Source organism: Lithobates pipiens, unplaced genomic scaffold (genome assembly GCF_037356315.1).
Source record: "Lithobates pipiens isolate NorthernLeopardFrog02 unplaced genomic scaffold, aLitPip1_a1.2 Scaffold_27, whole genome shotgun sequence".
In the NCBI taxonomy this organism is placed as follows: domain Eukaryota; kingdom Metazoa; phylum Chordata; class Amphibia; order Anura; family Ranidae; genus Lithobates; species Lithobates pipiens.
This window is the reverse complement of record NW_027507788.1, coordinates 153,572,956-153,591,894: the sequence shown is the minus strand read 5'-3', so window position 1 is coordinate 153,591,894 and position 18,939 is coordinate 153,572,956. Positions and strand designations below refer to the sequence as shown.

The window sequence follows — 18,939 nt, the reverse complement described above, 5'->3', positions numbered from 1 at the left end:
GTGTCTGGTATCTTGGTAGCTCGCTCTTGTCAAAATGATAAAAGTGGGACAATTGGGAGGCAAGATAATAATCCTGGAAATCTGGAAGAGCAGCCCCTCCCAATGTCACCGGATTCTTCTGAATTTTCCAAGACAATTTGTGTCTGCTGTGACCCCATACGAATGAATTAAGAATTGATTCAATTGTTTTGAAAAACTTTTGTGGTATGTATAGGGGTGCATGCCACACCAAATAAAGTATCTTAGGTAGAAGTATCATTTTGACCAGACTGATGCATCCCATAACACCTAGAGGTAGTCTGGCCCAGGTCTGTGTCTTGTTCTTGATCAGGGTATACAGGGGTTCAATGTTTAGAGGCACGTAGTCTGTCAGCGATCTAGTGACCTGCACTCCTAAATACTTGATCACAGAGACTCTAGGGAGGTGCAGAGGAGGGGAAGTGGGTACAGGGGGGAAATGATCAAGTGGGAGGATCTGGGATTTGGACCAGTTGATACTCAGACCCGAGTGACTACCAATACAGTCCATGGTGTGAAGGGCTGCAAGAAGGGAGGGACCCGAATCGGCTAGGTAGAGGAGTGTATCGTCGTTATACATCCCGATCTTCTCCTCCCAGATTCCCTATCTTAAGGCCACGGATTCTGGGGTCTGCGCGAACCATAATAGCAAGTGGTTCCACAGCCAAAGCATATAGCATGGGAGAGAGGGGGCAGCCTTGTCGGGTCCCCCTCGCCAGCGGGAACTGGTCAGAGAGCCAGCCATTCACGAACACCTTGGCCCTTGGGGATTGATACAGAAGTTGGACCCATCGAATAAAGTTGGGGCCAAATCCAAATCCCGAGAGGCACTCCCACAGGTAGTTCCACTCCAGGGAGTCGAAGGCCTTGGCAGCGTCTAGAGCTACCACGACCCGCGAGCCGACTTCATCATGGGATCCCTGGATATTCATGGCAGTGTTTTTCCCAGGCATAAAGCCAGTCTGGTCCGGGTGGATCAGTGAAAGGATGACCTGGTTAAGACGGGAGGCAAGAATCTTAGCCAATATTTTGATGTCGACCTGTAGTAGGGAGATGGGTCTATATGATTCTGGATAGTTTGGGTCCTTCCCGGGCTTGGGAATTACTACTATTTGAGCTTCTCTCATAGAGGGGGGTAGGATTCCCGTGTCAAATATCGATTCATAGAGGTCATGGAGTTTAGGGGTCAAAATTTCAGAGTAGGTGACATAGAATTCAAGCGGTAGGCCGTCCAGACCTGGTGCTTTAGAGGTGGCCAGAGAGGAGATAGCCCCGGAAATATCCTCCTCAGTAATGGGGGCCTCTAAGAGCTCACGTTGGGCATCTGTCAGTTTGGGAAACGTAATTCTCGCTAAGTAGTCTCTGGTGTCTTGGGGGTGTGAGTGACCCGGGTGGCGTAGAGTGCGCGATAGAATCTCGCAAATTCCTCCGCCACTTGTTGTGGATCAGTAATATCATTCCCCTGGATGTCTTTCAGTGATACCACAACTGGGGGACGGGAATCTAAGTGGGCAAGGTAAACAAGTAGTTTGCCCGATCTTTCTCTGTACTCAAATATCCTTTGCCTACAGAAAAAGATGCGCTGCTTGGCCTTCTCCGTATGCAGTTGGGAGACCTGCCGTAACTGAACCTTAAGATTATTTGCCGTGTCGTGCGAGGGGTCTCGATGAAACACCTCCTCTAGTCTTTGTAGGTGATCTGTCGCCTGTTGGATAAGGAGGTTTGACGACCGCTTAAGTCTATTAATACGCGTGGTGAGCAGGGATCGGGCATAAAGCTTAAATGTCTCCCACACTATGTCATGCGTAGCGGAGTCCTCGTTAACCGTAAAATAGTGTTGGAACTCCGTAGGGATGTCTTCTTGTTCCCGCAGGGCGGTCAACCAAAATGGGTTAAGCCGCCAAGCAGGAGGGGGAGAGGCCTTCAGGAGCCGCATCGTGATCCAGTAGGGGGCGTGGTCCGAGAGGATTCTCGGAGCGAAGCCCACATCTACCAGTGTGGGTGTCAAGGTCTGTGAAATGAGGATAAAGTCGATCCGGGACATCGTGTTATGGCTAGCGGAGAAGCACGAATATGCTTTAGCATGCGGATACCTGTAACGCCAAGTATCCACAAGGGCAAATTCGGTCAATAAACGATGTAGTCTGGTATAGGCCGGCGGGTCAGCAGGGGAGTCCGGTGTGCCCATTCGGTCCAGAGCGGGAGTGAGGGTCATATTATAGTCCCCCATCCACACTGCCGGCACTGAGGGGTATTGTGCCATAAATGCAAGGCCCTCCTTAATTACAACTGTATTATAGGGAGGGGGGACATAGCAGGCTAGTAGCAAAATAGGGGAACTGTTAATGGTGGCGTGTACAAACACATATCTGCCCTGCCGATCCGTCTGGAGCAGCACTAGGTCAAACGGCACCCTTTTAGCAATTAGGACCGAAACCCCCCTGGAGTATGAGGTGTGGGTGGCATGGTATGCCCAACCTATCCATGGCTTTTTGAGAGAGGATTGGAGATGGCCAGTAACATGGGTCTCAACAAGCGCGATTATGTCAGCACGCTGGGACTTAAGGAATGCCAGGGCGGCGGTGCGTTTTATCTTATTCCGCATGCCTCTGACATTCCACGTAAGGAACTTTAGAGAGCTCATGGCGGGTGCAGGGCGCATACAATAAACCAGAGGTGTACTAGAGTCAGCAGAGCAGTCACGGCTATATCAGACAGCATAAAACACAATAGCAGCCAATACCAATAGTGCATGTATAACTTTAACATAGTACCTTCAGCATAAACAAACATTTGCAAACATAGTGGTGTAAGAAAAATAGAAACCACAACATTCCCTCCCCCACCCAGTCCAGCGCCACCCCAACACGGCTTGGACATCAAACCCCATAACCGGGTACCAACAGGGGACATCCAATGCGTAGGACCCATTGTAGGCATGGAACTTGATAGCAGCGGGGCATAGATACCCATGGCAACAAAGAAAAAAACAAAGGGGGGAAAAAAAGAGTCAAACAGGGGAGGAAGAAGTACACAGAAATCCAAAAAAGCCTAGGGGGGCGACTTCTTCTCTGAAGGGTGCTCGGGGAGTAGGAGCCAAAAAGGTGTAACACCATCATGGCTGAGCAGGGGGCAGCTCCGCCCGCCATAGGGATGATTGCTTAAAGTATAGTAGGAAAGGTGTGGACGTCGTTTAGCCTACGGTCCTCCCCAGGCGCTCCACAGGTATAAAGGAGGCAGGGATCGCAGGTCGGTAATCATGCCGTGAGAGCCAGAACTAGTGGGAAAGGAATTTCCGGGTTAGCCCCCTGCTTCCGCAAAGGGCCCTAAGTGGTATTGTGCCCATCAACGGCTCAAGCAGAAAGTCGTGGGGGCCCAGGTAGGGTAGCATGTTCAGTCTCGGTGTTCCCTCTGGTCAATCCAGGTGGACGCCAGCGCAGGGTCCTCAAAAAAGTGGGTTCGGCCCTCGTGTTCCACGCGAAGCTTCGCAGGATACAACATTGCGTATTTGAGGTGTAGAACCCGAAGGCGACGTTTAACATACTGAAACCTGGAGCGCCGCTGTTGTACCTCGCTGGAGAAGTCTGGAAATACTGCCACATGCGTATTGGTATGGGGGATATTACCCCTTTCTCTGGTCAGGCGGAGGATTTTGTCGCGGTCCCGAAAATTAAGAAATTTCGCTATCAAGGTGCGCGGTGGGGCTCCCTGGGGAGGAGGGCGGGCCGGAACGCGATGAGCTCTCTCCACCGCGAACATCACCGAAAACGCCTCTCTGCCGAAGGTGGAGGTAAGGAGGTTTTCAAGGAAACCCACCGGATCGTTGCCTTCAGCTGTCTCAGGGAGGCCAATAAAGCGGAGATTACATCTCCGAAGGCGGTTTTCCATGTCATCCTGTTTTGCGCTAAGCTGTTGCAGCTGGCGGCGCACCTCGTCAGTGGTGTGTTGCAGGGGGTGCACGATGTCTTCAACTCTACTTATGCGGGTTTCTGTCTCCGCCACGCGTTCCCGGAGGGTGGAGAGGTCTTGCCGGATGAGGGACACATCAATTTTGACCTCCTCAATTTTGGAGGTGAGCGTGCTCTGGCATAGGGCGATAGCCTCGAGGACTTGGTTAGTCGCTGACGCAGAATGGTCCGCGGCAGAGGGAGTGCCAGTGCCATCTTTGACCCGGTGTTCCTCCTCTTGGCGGCGGTACCTCGCGAGCTTGTCAGCAGCCTCGGCAGACTTTTTAGGTGGGGACATGGTCCGGAAGGGGTCAGAGGCGTTCCAAAATGGCCGCTGTGTATTAGGCCAGCCTCTTAAATCTCCCCGCCCACAATAACTGTACAGTGCAGCAAGTAAAGGTATGGACCGTGCCCGAAAAGATCAGCGGCTACAACTGGAAAGAACCGGGGACAGGGGGTCACAGATCACAGGACCGCAGTGGGTATAGCAAGATGGCCACTGCTCCTAGGCCCAGGCCGGTCCCGCAGGCTGTCCCACCGGTCGCAGTAAGGTAAAGGGGGACTTCACAGGTGGTAAAAAGCAACCTGGCAGCCACAGCAGAAGGATACAAGATCGCAGGCAGTCATAAAGGTCTGTAGAGGCCGCCTCGGGTGTAGCAAGATGGCCGCCGGCAGAGGGACCAGGCCGAAGCCGCGGACTGTCCCACCGGTCACAGCCAGAAAGATAGGCCCCACACCCGCGGCCGAGGGCGATCCGGCAGCCGTGGGTGCCGCGGGGCGATTCTGGGGTAGTGTAGAGGACTGGGGAGGCCCGAGAGAGCCACCGCCGGGTATAGCAAGATGGCCGCCGCTCCGGCGCCTAGGCCGAAGCCGCGGACTTTCCTAGAGGCAGTCCCCGAGTGGGGAAATCCTACCGGAACGGCTCCGTGCGGCGTCCGAACGGGCGGATGGCTCCAGGTGTGCTGCGAGGGAGAAGGCAGGGACGTCCAAGCACAATAGCGAGGCAGGATGCTGCAGGATGGAGGTTGCAGGAGTGTGGACGAGCGGAGCTCCTACTGCAAACGTCCTACTCCATTGCACCTCAGGCCACGCCCCCAGTGAGGGCTCGTTTTTATCAACTTTTTGTTAGGAATCTAAAAAATTGAATATCCAAAGCTTCCCCACAGATTCACTTTGAAACAAGTAAGCAATGGTGGCCTCTACATTTCTGTCTGACTTCCTTTCAAAAGAATAGGCAGAAGTCCTAGATTTGGCCTGTTTTACAGCTAACAGATATTGGAATCTATTGTTTGTTTTCGATTAAAAAAAATAATCTGCATTCTATTGCATAAACTAAAGTTTTTTTGTTTTGATTTTTTTTCAGGTCTGCTCTACAGAGTGAGAGATTAATTCTGGTACAGACAGGTTCCAGTTCTCCTTGCCTTGATCTTAGGTGAGCTCTGATGGACTTTTTTTTTTGGTGTTGCGTTAATAAAAATGGAGAGTGCAAAATCTGGTACAGCTGTGCATGGTAGCCAATCCACTTCTAACTTCAGCTTGTTCAGTAAAGCTCCGTTCACAGGCTGACTGTCAAGACATCGGCCGGTTAAAAAAAATAAAAATGGCCGACATTCAGCCCATGTGTATGTCACCTTGTCTGGCAGATCCCAGCCAAGCATACTGGAAAACCAGCAGCTGACCAACACCCGACCAGGGCTCTCAGTCAATGGCATCCCCCCTGTCAGAATGCAACAGCTCAGTGGGGGAGATCGATATACGAATGTCGCATTGTTAGTACAACAGCTCTGACCAGAGCTGATGGGGTTTTTTTTTTTCGTTCAACCCAAGTGAACGAAAAAAAAATGTGTACCTGGCTTTAAGCTTTGGTGAACAAAACAAATCTGGAAGCTTTTTTGCAGATCTACACCAGACTTTGAATGCTCCAGTTTTAGTAAATCAACCCTTTTGCATCAGTGTCTTAATGAGGCATGATCCCCAAATTTGTCTAATTATGTCCAGATAAGATACTGACACAAAGTGGGGGGATTTACTGAAACTGGTGCACACAGCATCACATTCAGCTGTGCATAGTAACCAAACGGCTTACAGGTTTTGTTGTCCAAAGCTTAATTGAACAAGGTGAAGTTGGTTACTATGCACAGCTGCACCAGTTTTAGTAAATCCTCCCCAAAGTATCAGTTTTTATATTTTTTAGGACTGAACCAGTTAATCTAGGGTGCATGTGCACAACTAGATGACCAATCCACCAAAAACGAATATTTTCGTTTTGGCCAAATGACGTCAGGTTGAGTCACCTGATGGCTGCTTCTTGAGATCTCTACAAGTTCCAAGCTCAGCCTGTTGGCAGTGTCTCTTAAATGATTGGGCAAACTGTAAGAGTTCCAAAGGGATGAAAAGTCACTGGATGATTTTTATCTCAACGGTGTTGAAACAAATTTGAGTCATCGGTGAGTTGACCTTGTAACTTGACCTTTTATCATGACTTTTTTTTTAATGATTGGCCAAGTTTATCCTTTTTGTAGTTCTCATGATTTACACGGTGCAACCTTCTACGTGCTCCTTTGTATTTTAACTCCATCACAGCTTGTAATCCAGGTTAAAAAAAAATACAAAACTCTATTGATCTTGGTATTATCCTTTTTTTCAAACTGCATTCATTTCTGCTTACAGCCGCTTAGACAAAGGCCTGGCCATGCTGGTGAAGGAGAGAAACACAGACCTGGTCATTATCGAAGGCATGGGCCGAGCGATCCACACCAACTACTATGCTGTGCTTCAGTGTGAGAGTCTGAAGCTGGCTGTCATCAAAAACTCCTGGCTGGCAGAAAGACTGGGGGGCAAAATCTTTAGCGTTGTTTTCAAATATGAGGCTCCACCCAAGTGAGACCACTAGTGCACCACTGCTCTCCATTCCTCAGCACTTGTTTTATTCTTCCGTTGTAAAGAATGTATTTTTATTACAGGGATGGGGGTAACAATTGCTGTATTTATATTGTGCTTTTGTGCTGAACTGAAAACGGACAATATGCATCGATATAAATAAATTTAAATTATATATTACGTTTTGCTTCTTGTTGTATCTATTTTTTTAAACCTTTCATGACCAGAGTTCATTACTACTTGGATGCCTAGGCCAAACTTTGCAGTATCCATATATGTTGGTTACCCTCCCTGGTGGTATGATTATTTAAGATTTTAGGTGCTGAAAGTGGTACCATTATTTTGCATGGAAATGTGGTGTTTTATATTGTAGGCCTGACATTTTTAGAAATAATTCACTTAAATCCGTCCAAACGAGTAATGGACATCCCAGGTATGATCAAATTCGAAATAGGAAATCATAAAATGTGTGTGTGTGTGTGTATATATGTATGTATGTATGTGTGTGTGTATATATATATATATATATATATATATATATATATATATATATATATATATATATATATATATATATATATATATATATATATGTGTGTATATATAATTTATTTTAACAATAAAAACTATTCAATAATGTAATCAAATCAAAAACACAGAAATGTGCTGAGTTGCAGAATTGCCGCTGTCATTACTTTTGTGTTTGAGGATGCATTTCCCCACAAGTTATTATCGCTCAATTCTGCAAGTGATTCTAATCTAGTATCGCTGTTTTCTAGCTGGTCTAAAGGCACTTTTGATGTAAACGGACATTTTTTGGTTGCTATGGACAATCTCCTGGCATAAAGAATAGTATTTATAATCTAAAACTGCATGCAGGACACTGGACAAACCACCAGGGACAAAAGGGGATGTGTAATTATTTGATACAGTACTGTAATCTGTAAGATTACAATATACTGTAGCTATACTGTGCTTTTTACTTTTTGAATTTGGTGCCGAACTCCGTCCCTGTGCGTCGCAACGCCTGCAGGGAACGGAGCTCGGCACTGTGACAGATTGAGCGAGACATGGCGGCTCGCTAATCACAGCGGGGAGATGAGACATTGCTGGATCCAGGGGACAAGGTAAGTAAACCCCTACATGGATCCTGCAATGGGATCCCGAGTCTGGCTCTGGAATACCGCTTATGGTACTGAAATCTCACCCCTAACCGGACTTGAGAATACTTCCAGGAAAGTTAAATTAACTTAGCTTTATTTGCTTATCTAAATATTTTTTTATATGGCAAGAAGTGTTTTATTTGGTACAAATCAAGTGCACCTGTCAATTCTGAATGATTTTACAAGTGTATTACATTGATGCCATTGACACAAGCCCAAAGTCTGCCAACACAGGCCCTGAATGATTTAATTTGGAAGTTGGGGTAGGCCATAGATTATGCAATTTTCTTTCCTTCCACCAGTTGCTCAGTTCACCCCAATCAACGCAATCAGTGCGGATGGGAGAATCCCTCCTGTAGCGCTATTGTGTTCTGCCAGTGTGGAGCCCTCCCTGATGGCAGAATACGGTGATTAGTGTTGCAGGCGATAGCCAGTGGCGCTAATTGTTTGGAAAAAACCCAACAGCCTGGTTGTACACAAGTCGATCGATAGTTCAACTTGTGTACAACTAGGGTGCCCGTACATGGATCTAGATTCAGCTGGTCCCTGCTGAACTGGTCAAATTTTGATCCATGTTTGGTTGGCTTTATGCGTTCAGTTCTTTGTCTTGGCTACCAGAATAAGTGTGTAATGTTTTTTTTTTACTTGAGGAAGATCAGAGATGCAATCTGATCTTGGGCATTGCCAATGTGATAAAGGGCTTGTCATTTTTCTTTCGCACTGTTATTAACCACTTCGTGCCCGCACTATAGCCAAAAGATGGCTGCAGCGCGGATGCTATCTGCCAGGAGGCCGTCCCTGGACGTCCTCCCTTAACTTCCCCGCCGCGGGCGCGCATCGGGGAAGTTCTGTGCTGGTCGTTTCCCCCGGATGCAGCCAGTCACAGATCGCTGTAAACGGCCAATCACAGCGGCGGTTTACAGCGTGATCGGCGTTCCCAATGAGAGATGATCTCATATGTAAACATATGAGATAGTCTCTCATCGCCGGTTTTCCCTCCTCACACAAACAGCGTGTGAGGGGGGAGAGATGAAGCGCTGCAGAGATGCAGCGGTTAGTATAAAAAAATGAAATGAAAATAAAGTGCCCATCTGCCCCCACTGCCATCTGTCATCGGTGCCATATCAGTGTCACGTGCCATCTGTTATCAGTGTCACATGTCATCAGTACCACGTATCATTGTCCTGGTGCTCCAGGGCCTTCAAAAGTGTAATAGGTAGTCAACAAATTAGATGTGTAATTTATGCTCCTAGAACACGTGATGGCGCTCCCTGCATGTTGGGCCTCTCTGTGGCCAGGCTGTGGAAAAGTCCCACACTTGTGGTATCGTAATACTCAGGAGGAATAGCAGAACTTATTTTGGGTCATTATTTGTGGTATACACAGGCCACGTGAGAGAAATAACCTATTACAATGACAATTTTGTGGAAAAAATGAAAATAAAATATAAAATCTTAATTATGCAAAGAATTGTGGGAAAAAATGACATCAAAAAGCTCACCATGCCTCTTACTAAATACCTTGGAATGTCTACTTTAAAAAAAAAGGGGGTTATTTGGGGGATATTTGTACTTTCCTGGTTTGTTCGGGTTGCAAGAATTGAGATCAGCCACCAGTACATCAGGTGTGATCAATTTTTTATGATTCGCACCAGAGCTTGTGGACTCTCTAATAATAATATCCACTAATTTGGGTTATTTTTACCAAAGACATGTAGCAGTATAAATTGTGGCCAAAATTTATGAAGAAAAATTAATAATTTGCAAAATTTTATCACAGAAACAAAAATGTGGTTTTTTTTTTTTTCTTCATAATTTTCGTTCTTTTTTAATCTATAGCGCAAAAAATAAAAACCCCAGAGGTGATCAAATACCACCAAAAGAAAGCTCTATTTGTGGGGGGGGGGGGGGGGAAAGGACAAAAAATTAATTTGGGTACAGTGTTGCATGACTGAGTAATTGCCATTCAAAATGTGAGCGCACCGAAAGCTGAAAATTGGTCTGGGCAAGAGGGGGGTTTAAGTGGCAAGTGGTTACAGTTTAGAAAAGATAAAGCACTCTGATTTTGTTGTAGTCCATGTTTATTAGCACATCCATTAATACAGGTTAGAAAACCTATTTTTTTTTTGCCATACAAACCTCATAAATGAGCACATGGGCTTTTGTTACATTTGTTAACATTTATTCATTGATTTTAAAAACACACAGCACAGTTTTTAAACAGAATCACAGGCCAATTTCACATAATTGTCTGGATAGAATAAAACAATACAAAATCTTTAGCTTTAACATTAGTAGCTGCCTTTGTCTTGCATACTGTATGAAATATTTAATTTGTAGACAAAACACCTGACATCTGTAAACAGGACTGCACGACTTTTGCTAATCCCTGTATTTACCAGTGTGTTCTAAAATCTGAGACGGGAAAGTAATCTTATTAGGAATAGGCAAATCCATTGTACTGTTGTGTTACAATGTAGGTGAAATCATGAGCATCTGTATCAATTCAACAATTAACAGGGAATTTATGCAGCTCATTAATCCCAGCTGTCAAGATTTTGCATGTTACATGGAATGTTTTGTATAGATCTTCGTAACCTTACAAACATAAATTTCCTTGCTATAAAATATAGCTGAAGCTCAAATTCCACACACAGCTGCATCAAGTCAGATAACTAATTTACTCCCCTGTTCGTTTAAAATGTCCTGTATGGTGTTTTAAATTTGAGGGATACTGGGGTGAAGCTACCACTATACAGTGGAACCTCGGATTGCGAGTAATGCGGTTAATAAGCGTTTCGCGATACGATCTATTATTTTTTTAATTTTTTTTTTTTTTTAATCCTGACTCAGTTCGCGAGCGTTGTCTCGCAAAATGAGCAGGAATCAAGCCTCTGCAGTACTGCATTTGACCAGGGGTGGCAGTGACACTCGGAGCAGTTTGGAGCCGTTCAAATACTCCGGTCTCCGAGTTTCTCTGTCGCCCCTCCCGACCCATATGCGTTATTGCATGCAATAGAAGTCAATGTGGCACAAATTATCTTAGTTTCCGCTGACTTCAATGGGAAACTCACTTTGATATGCGAGTGCTTTGGATTACAAGTATTCTCCTTGAACAGTATATGCTTGTAATCCAAGATTCCAGTGTACTGTTTGTCTTCAGAAATGCGAGTGTGTTGTGAAAAACCACTGTCATGGAGGCAGTTGTACTGAATATTTAGTAATTCTTCATATAAAATCTTTATTCTACAAACCGGTTTTATTAAACCAATGTTTTAAATTTTCAACTTAAAAAAAAAATTCTGAAATATGTTCTCAGCTGAAAGTGTGACATTACTGACATGTTTCATTTAGGCTGGTCATATGAATATACACTATATTACCAAACGTATTAGGACGCCTGCCTTTACACACACATGAACTTTAATGGTATTAATCTGTAGGGTTCAAGATTTGAGTTGGGGGGGCCCCCCGTCGCAGCTTCAACTCTTCTGGGAAGGCTGTCCACAAGGTTTATTAGTGTGTCTATGGGAATACTTGATCATTCTTCCAGAAGCGCATTTGTGAGTTCAGGCACTGATGCTGGACAAGAAAGCCTAGCTCGAGGTCTCCATTCTAATTCTTCCCAAAAGGGTTCTATCAGGTTGAGGTGCAGGCCAGTCAAGTTCCTTCATGTCCAACATCAGTGCCTGACCTGTGGCTTTGTTTTTACAAAGGTGCATACACCTTTTTCCTGCAGGAAGTTGGGGTAGGCCATAGATTATGCACAGCAGCCCATTAAAATGTATGAGATGCTGTGCCCAAGCAAATGTAGTCCACATGGCCTGCACTGGTGTGAACCAAGGCTGGCCATACACCATACAATTTTCTTACTCATTTTCCTTTAGATTTACCTTCAACTGTGTAGTACAAGGGCCTGCCTGATTGCACACAAACTGAAAGTGTTCAGATTTGACCTCATATTATATGGTTTTGGTAAATCTAAAGGAAATCTATAGAAGAAAATTGTATAATGTATGGCCAGCCTTACGCTGGCAGTGATTGTCCTGAGCGAATGCAGTTCAAAGAGTTTCCTGCAAAGATCTGCTGACTGGCTACCCTAAGAAGCGGCAGCAAGCTCTTCCTGCATTGATTTTATTTTGTACTTAAAAAAAAATTTTAGTAATGAGTTTTTCTGCTACGTACAGATGCATATAATATTGTTGTTAAAAAAAAAAAAAAAAAAAACACAAACACTTTCACAAAAAATTTGATAAATTGATGGCCATGACATTTTGAGCAAATGGTTTACTTAATGAACAAAACCACATGAATGTGGTCAGGTGCTCTATTAATAAACAAAGCTGTGTGCTTGCCATTAAACTGCCAGGAAATTCTAGCAGGAATAGCTCGCTGCTGGCCTCACAAACAAAGATAAGTAAATCAGTCCCTTTTTGTAGTCAAAACCTTATCACTGATGGTCACTAATACTGCTCTGGTTTATCCAGATCCATGCCAATACTGGGCTCTGTAATGTAAACTGGCTAGTGGATCACTCACAACACCTATAGTAAATTAGTGAGGCTGATGGTTGTTTGATGTCTAAAACTGTGATACAAAGGCAGAACATTTGTTACAATTACATTTTTCCTCTTTTATACTTTGAAAATGTAAACAAATCGTTTAAATGCTTGTAATCTTCATGTATACACCAAGGTAAGTGGTCTGAGCTTCACGGGTCTATGCCTTCACTTCATCACAGCTGTTCGAAGTAGGGGATTTCTGTTGAACCAGATATTATCGTGATATAAACATTGTATTTACTGTAGATGAAACATAAACATTGTGCTGGGCTACAGAGATTTACACACAACGAATGTAAGTAAGGGCATCTCCTTAATCTGCAAAGGGTAAAAGTTTAGCTATGAGTTAAAGGGTTTGCTCACCTTTACCCAAAACTGCCCATGCCGTTAAGGGGCGCCCCAAGATGCTTTTGTGTTTTATCTAGAGTTGCCCCTACCTATATGGCAGTTTTCTGAAAAAGATAAACGGACCCCTTTGAGCTGATCATACTCAGGATTGTCATTTATATGAAAATTCGGAAAGTTTGTTCATCGGAAACAGTCTTTCTTGTCATCATTGAATCAACTTTTGTTTGAAAGCCCTGAACAATTTTTTTTTTTCCAAGCCTGTTTATTAGAATGGAAATTCAGTTGTAGTAATTAGGTTTCATTAGATGAAATAAATTCCTTCTGCTCCTTAGACAATTATTTTCAACTATAATCAAGAAAATTCACTTTGACCCCCACTAAACCATTAGAAAATAGAACGAATGTTCCAAAAAAACGAAATTTTACTGTTGTATGACATCGGTTGCTTATTAAGAGCCTGTTGTAGTCACCATTTGCATTCTGTATGGGTATTTAACACTGTTCACTGCAGCAAAGGAACGTGTTATTACACAAAACTGGGTCCAGTTTTACTTTAATGTGTAGAAGTAAGCAGTATACATTAAGTATGTGTTCTGACGGCTGTGTGGGTGGCTTCCTGTTGGCATTCAAAACAGTGAGCCCAAGTGCTTCTCTGCTATTCAGGAGAATCCTTGTATCTTTATCAATGAATAACGGGATTTCTCTGGCTGAGGTGGAACTTGTGACTTCATCCGCTCACCTCTCCAGCTTGGCTAATCACAGGTGGTGTCACTTTATGTATTTAATGCTACCCTGTTTCCCTGAAAATAAGACCTAGCATGATTGTCGGTGATGGCTGCAATATAAGCCCTACCCCCCAAATAAGCCCTAGTTAAAGCCCGTGTAGATCTTATTTTCAGGGTAGGGCTTATTTTCGGGGAAACAGGGTATGGCTTATTTCGGGGGTAGGGCTTATATTGCAGCCATCATTGACAATCAAGCTAGGTCTTATTTTCGGGGAAACGGGGTACTACTGTACATTTCAATACACACAGCAGTAACCTAGCTATATAATGGAAATAGTTTTTGTCTGGCCCAAACAAACTTTATAAAGTGAAATGAAAGCTAGAATTCAGATTTAAACTACAAGCCAACACCCCTGATCTGTGTTTAAAGCAGAACTTCACCCATGAGGGTAAAGCTGGCCATACACTTATAGATTATCTGCAGATTTTCTATGGTTAGATGGAAAAATTGCAACAGATTCCTCCATGTTCACTAAGCTGTGTGAATGGAGGAATCTCCCACTTTTTCCATCAAACCATAGCAAATCTGCAGATAATCTATAGGTGTATGGCCAGCTTTACAATTGGCACTTTTTTGGGGTGGGTGTAACTGGTTTTGACAGGTGCCTGCTCCCACTTTGTTTTGGATCAGCATGGAAGTTCCCTCTGCACCACCCTCCACCTCCCCGCTACAGCATTCTGGAAAATATCACAGGTCCCAGTCGTTGTCGGTTCTCTCCTGCACACAGCAACCCACCGCTGGAGACCAGACTGGATCGGTTGCAGAACAGGTAAGTACAGCAATTTTTGCTTGATACGGCTAGATAGATTAGTCCTAGAATGTGGCAGTTTGTTTTTGCCTAAACTTCCACTTTAACATCCTCAAACTGGAGTTAAAAACTTACTTCAACAAAGCTTGTTGTATGTACTGCTTCTGTACAAGGCATTCCTTAAGGAAACTCATTTTAGATTTGGAAGACGGGGCGTTGGCCGGCTGAATTAGCCATTGGCATCTTTAAAGAAGAACTAAACCCATTATTTAATGGTTTTGAAAAACAGGTGCATGCCGGCAATAAAAGAACTTTCACATTTGCTTGTGCTCTCAACCAAACTGTCAAACTATTAACTAGCAGCTGGTGTTATAACTGATCACATGCAGCACCATGGGAACTGCAGATCAAACAGGCAAGATGGCTGCCTCTTTGGCTGAAAAGGAGGGTTTAGTTCCTCTTTAATCACTTGGGGCCAGGTGACTTAGTAATGGGTTCAGCCCATTAAAATAGGACTAAGTAATAAGTAATTTTTTGCGTGGACTATTTTTTTTATTTTATTTTTTAAAGAGAAGACAAAGCACCTTTAGAGCACCATAGTTACAACTGGTAAAGTCACTATTACAGAGAGGCACCACTACAGGTAACAGATAATGATTCTTGGTTGTATATTAACAGATCTTTTCCTTCTAGCAGAATTCCAAACCTATGGTTGTACCTTTTCCAGACCCTCCTGATTTTGTGTTTTTCCAAAGCGCTGAGCGATCTCCTCTGAGAATGCAGAGCAGCAGGACTTCTGTACAATAAAAATAAAATGTAGTGTATTTAAAGTATATACTTTGGCATCTTAAAGCAAGATAAACTTAAAAATAAAAGCAGTTCATAAGATCATATCTCACTAATTCTCACAATTATTATTATTTTTTTTTAATATATATAGAAGTTCAACCAAACTGGTAATTTAGGCAAATCAACTTTGATTGTCCTAACATCGTGGCTATGCAGTTGTGAAGGACCCCTGACAGTACATGGGCTAGCTGGGTTGGGGTTGTTAAAGTGGAAGTAAAGTCCACTTTTTAAATTGTACCCCTACAGTAAGCCTATAATAAGGCTTACCTGTAGGTACAGCGAGTATCTCTTAAACCAGGGATATGCAATTAGCGGACCTCCAGCTGTTTGCAAAACTACAAGTCCCATCATACCTCTGCCTCTGGGTGTCATGCTTGTGGCTGTCAGAGTCTTGCTATGCCTCATGGGACTTGTAGTTCTGCAACAGCTGGAGGTCCGCTAATTGCATATCCCTGTCTTAAACCAACACTGTTTAGGAGATATTCACACAGCATACAGCTGGTAATATCACCAGTACATGCGCTCTCAAGAGACTGCATACCCGTACTATACCTTCAGCGCTTTGCACTGGGCCCCCCCCCCCCCCATTCATACTACCAGAGTCCGCAAACCCGGAAGGAAGACCAGGTGAAATAGGAAGCACCGGTGAGCCATGACAGCGCTGAACTGGAGGGCTCTGTGTTCCGGCAAGTCTGTCATAATGTGCTAGTATGCAGGGGGGCTTTTTTTTTTTTTCTGGTGTTTTAATACTGCTTTAAACAAGAGTATTCTCAAAAATTAAATAGTTAGTTTTCTGCATAATGTGATCTTTTGAAATATAATATTACTTTAACCACTTTAAGACTGGGCCTATTGTTATTTACAAGTTTAAAATCCTTTTTTTTTTTTTTGCTAGATAATTGCTAGAAAAAATATAAATAAAAATTATTTATATATATATATATATATATATTATATATTTAGGATAATGTTTGTGGCTTCTAACACCCTAGAGAATAAAATAGTCCTTTAAAAAATCTACTGGTTACATGTTTTAAGTTACAGAGGTGGTCTAAGGCTAGAATTATTGCTCCCGCTCTAACGATCACGGTGAACTCTCACATGTGTGGTTTGAACACCGTTTCCATATGTGGGTGCTACTCGTGATGTGTTCGCTTCTGCACGTGAGCTCGGCGGGATAGGGCCCGTAAATTTTTTTTTTTTATTTTTTTTTTTTTTTTATACACTGTTGTGTTTTTTTTTTTTTTATACACTGTTGTGTTTTTTTTTTTTAAACACTTATTCCTTTTTACAAGGATAGAACATCCCTTGTAATAGACATCTTAAATATGAGATCTGGGGTCAAAAAGACCTCACATCTCATATTTACAATAAAATAAAAAAGTAGTTTGGAAATAAAAAAAATAAAAAAATGTCCCTTTAAGAGCTATGCGCTAAAGTGACATTTTGACGTCGCTTCAGCCCTGCAATTGTATGGAGCTGAGCGGGAGCCATCTTCCCCCTCACTCAGCTCCATACCAAGCAGTGGAGAGGACGCGATCACCTCCACCGCTGCTAGCAGCTGCGGTAAGCGGGAGTGCACCAGAGAGCGGCGCGGGGGGGGGGGGGGGGGGTGTGGGTGGCCCTTCCCTGCCACCGATAAAAGTGATCTTGTAGAGAATCCACTTTTATCTGCAAGCCGACCGCCCACTGAAGAAGTGGATACCAGGGTTATGGTAGCTAGCCGGTCCATAAGTGGTTAAATCAATGGTTGAGTCACAATAGCAAGAATTTTGGAAATTATAACCAGAGGTGTTCAATTCTAGTTTCCCAAGGAGTACTTTTTGATTCGAACAGGTGACAAAAGCCTTGTACACGTGGGCTGAAAATTGGACAAAATCAATTGGTTTGGGAGGAACCAACCAACTTTTGGCCCACATATACAGCTGTCTCTTCTACAGAAGTCAGTCTCGCAACTCGCTTCTGTCAAAAGGGCATGCTGGCACCTAACCCACATCTGATCAGTCAGTCCCCCTATCTGAACACAAATGCACAGCGGGTGAGATTGCGGAACTAACATTGCATGTGTTGGTACAGCGATTTGGCAGGCTCTTTCGTTCAGCCTGCTAGGTTGAAAAAAATATAATAAAATGCATGTACCAGGCTAAACTCTGCCACTTTTGACAAGTGATTATAATCCAGGACAATGGGCATGTTTGAGGCCATTTAATTCCTGTTTGTTTTTTGCACTAAAACACTATAAGGAGCTTTTATAACTTGAAGGCCTTAGGGCTCATTCACACCAGCAGCTGTGCTGAATGTACAACTGTTGGTGTATACGGGGAGGAACAATGTCCTTGTGATGAATTTGACACCGTTAAAACACTTTTAGAACTTTATTGAATTGATCCAGTTTGATTCGCTGCAGCACCTTTGCAAAGTGATGCTTTGCATAGCAACATGTGGCACTAAAAAAAAGGTACTGCATGCAGAGTACGTTTTTTAGCATACCCCGCCACAACACAGTGGCTTGTTTTGTGAATTGCTTTGTTTTTGCATTAGGACTTCACTGACAAGATTGGTCAGTGCAGCTTGAGATGAATATTGTGAATGGTATAATTGTGAAGTATAGCTAGAGCCAACCCTTTATTTTCACTGTGGATAGGGTAGGGAAAGGTTAAAGCCACGGTCAGCTTTTTTTTGCTATCTGCCTCATTAGGGAGACTTCCATTGACTTCCTGTTCCACAATCTTAACAGAAAATGAGAGGATCTCAAACAGTTGTCACAAGAATGTGTCAACATTGGAAGCTTCACCTTCTAATTCTTGTTTAAGTGGCAATTTAAAAGTTACATTTATGCTCCATTTCATTTCCAATGGCTGTGGTGATCAGGACAATTACAGAGAGTAAATCTTCCTAAAGGTGACAGACAACAAAAAGAACTGGATGCTGGTTTTACCCCCCAAAAGCATTTTGCCTTTAGCTTTACACCTTTTTAATTCTTTGTAGTGCAGTCTTTATCCTTTTCTATAAGGATATGTGAATGATTGATTTATTTTTATTGAAAATGCCTTAAAGACCAAATGGGTGGTGTCTGTTCCTATTACCAGGGGATCCATGAACAGATCCCCCTGTTAAAGCAGAGCAGAATCTAACAGATGTCACTTTTTTGATATGTGTTAATTTTTTTTCCTGCATCTTCTAATGGGCCCCATGTTGCTTCCATGGGCAGGCATGCATCCATAAACAAACGCCACCAATCTATCACATTTAGGTCTGAAAAAACAGAGATGTGTGCAAACATTTTCCATTTTTTTTCCCAGACATACAGTAGCTGGACTCTGACATAGTCAGATGTAAATGGATACATGATGCAGCTACCTGCCCTTTGAGTAACATTGTTCCAGATTGCAGAACAATGCCCCTTTCTATAATAATGCTGACTCCTGCCCTTCCACTGCAGTGTTATATGCTGGGTAATAACTACAGTACATGCCTTTACCCCAAGTGCCACTTATATTGCAGATGAAGAGAGGGTGGCCAGATATGTTACCGAGTGATGATTACTGAGAGCACTGGGTATAACTCTGCTGCCTATTAGCCCCTGTGCACACGGTCAGAGATTTCCACAACCAAATCCGTCGGATTTTGCCCATCGGA

At 43.5% G+C, this 18,939-nt stretch overlaps 2 protein-coding genes across 3 annotated transcripts in view; one reads left to right on the top strand and one right to left on the bottom strand.

The window, feature by feature from the left end:
* PANK4 (pantothenate kinase 4 (inactive)) overlaps nt 1-7,025 on the top strand; it is a 112,902-nt gene extending 105,877 nt beyond the window's left edge. Inside the window, exons 18-19 of one of the 2 annotated variants that reach the window (XM_077457678.1) lie at nt 5,329-5,397; nt 6,636-7,025. In XM_077457678.1, coding sequence (XP_077313804.1) covers nt 5,329-5,397; nt 6,636-6,849 — 283 coding nt within the window. In that variant the 3' untranslated portion in view covers nt 6,850-7,025. Of the gene's footprint in view, nt 1-5,328; nt 5,398-6,635 lie in introns of those variants that run through there. The other variant, XR_013263231.1, reaches the window with a different exon arrangement.
* Nucleotides 7,026-10,070: 3,045 nt separating this feature from the next.
* LOC143934237 (putative glutamate receptor) overlaps nt 10,071-18,939 on the bottom strand; it is a 92,631-nt gene continuing 83,762 nt past the window's right edge. The window contains exons 11-12 of the mRNA XM_077457677.1: nt 15,170-15,247; nt 10,071-12,768 (exon numbers count right to left, since the gene is read on the bottom strand). Coding sequence (XP_077313803.1) covers nt 12,727-12,768; nt 15,170-15,247 — 120 coding nt within the window. The 3' untranslated portion in view covers nt 10,071-12,726. The remainder of the gene's footprint in view (nt 12,769-15,169; nt 15,248-18,939) is intronic.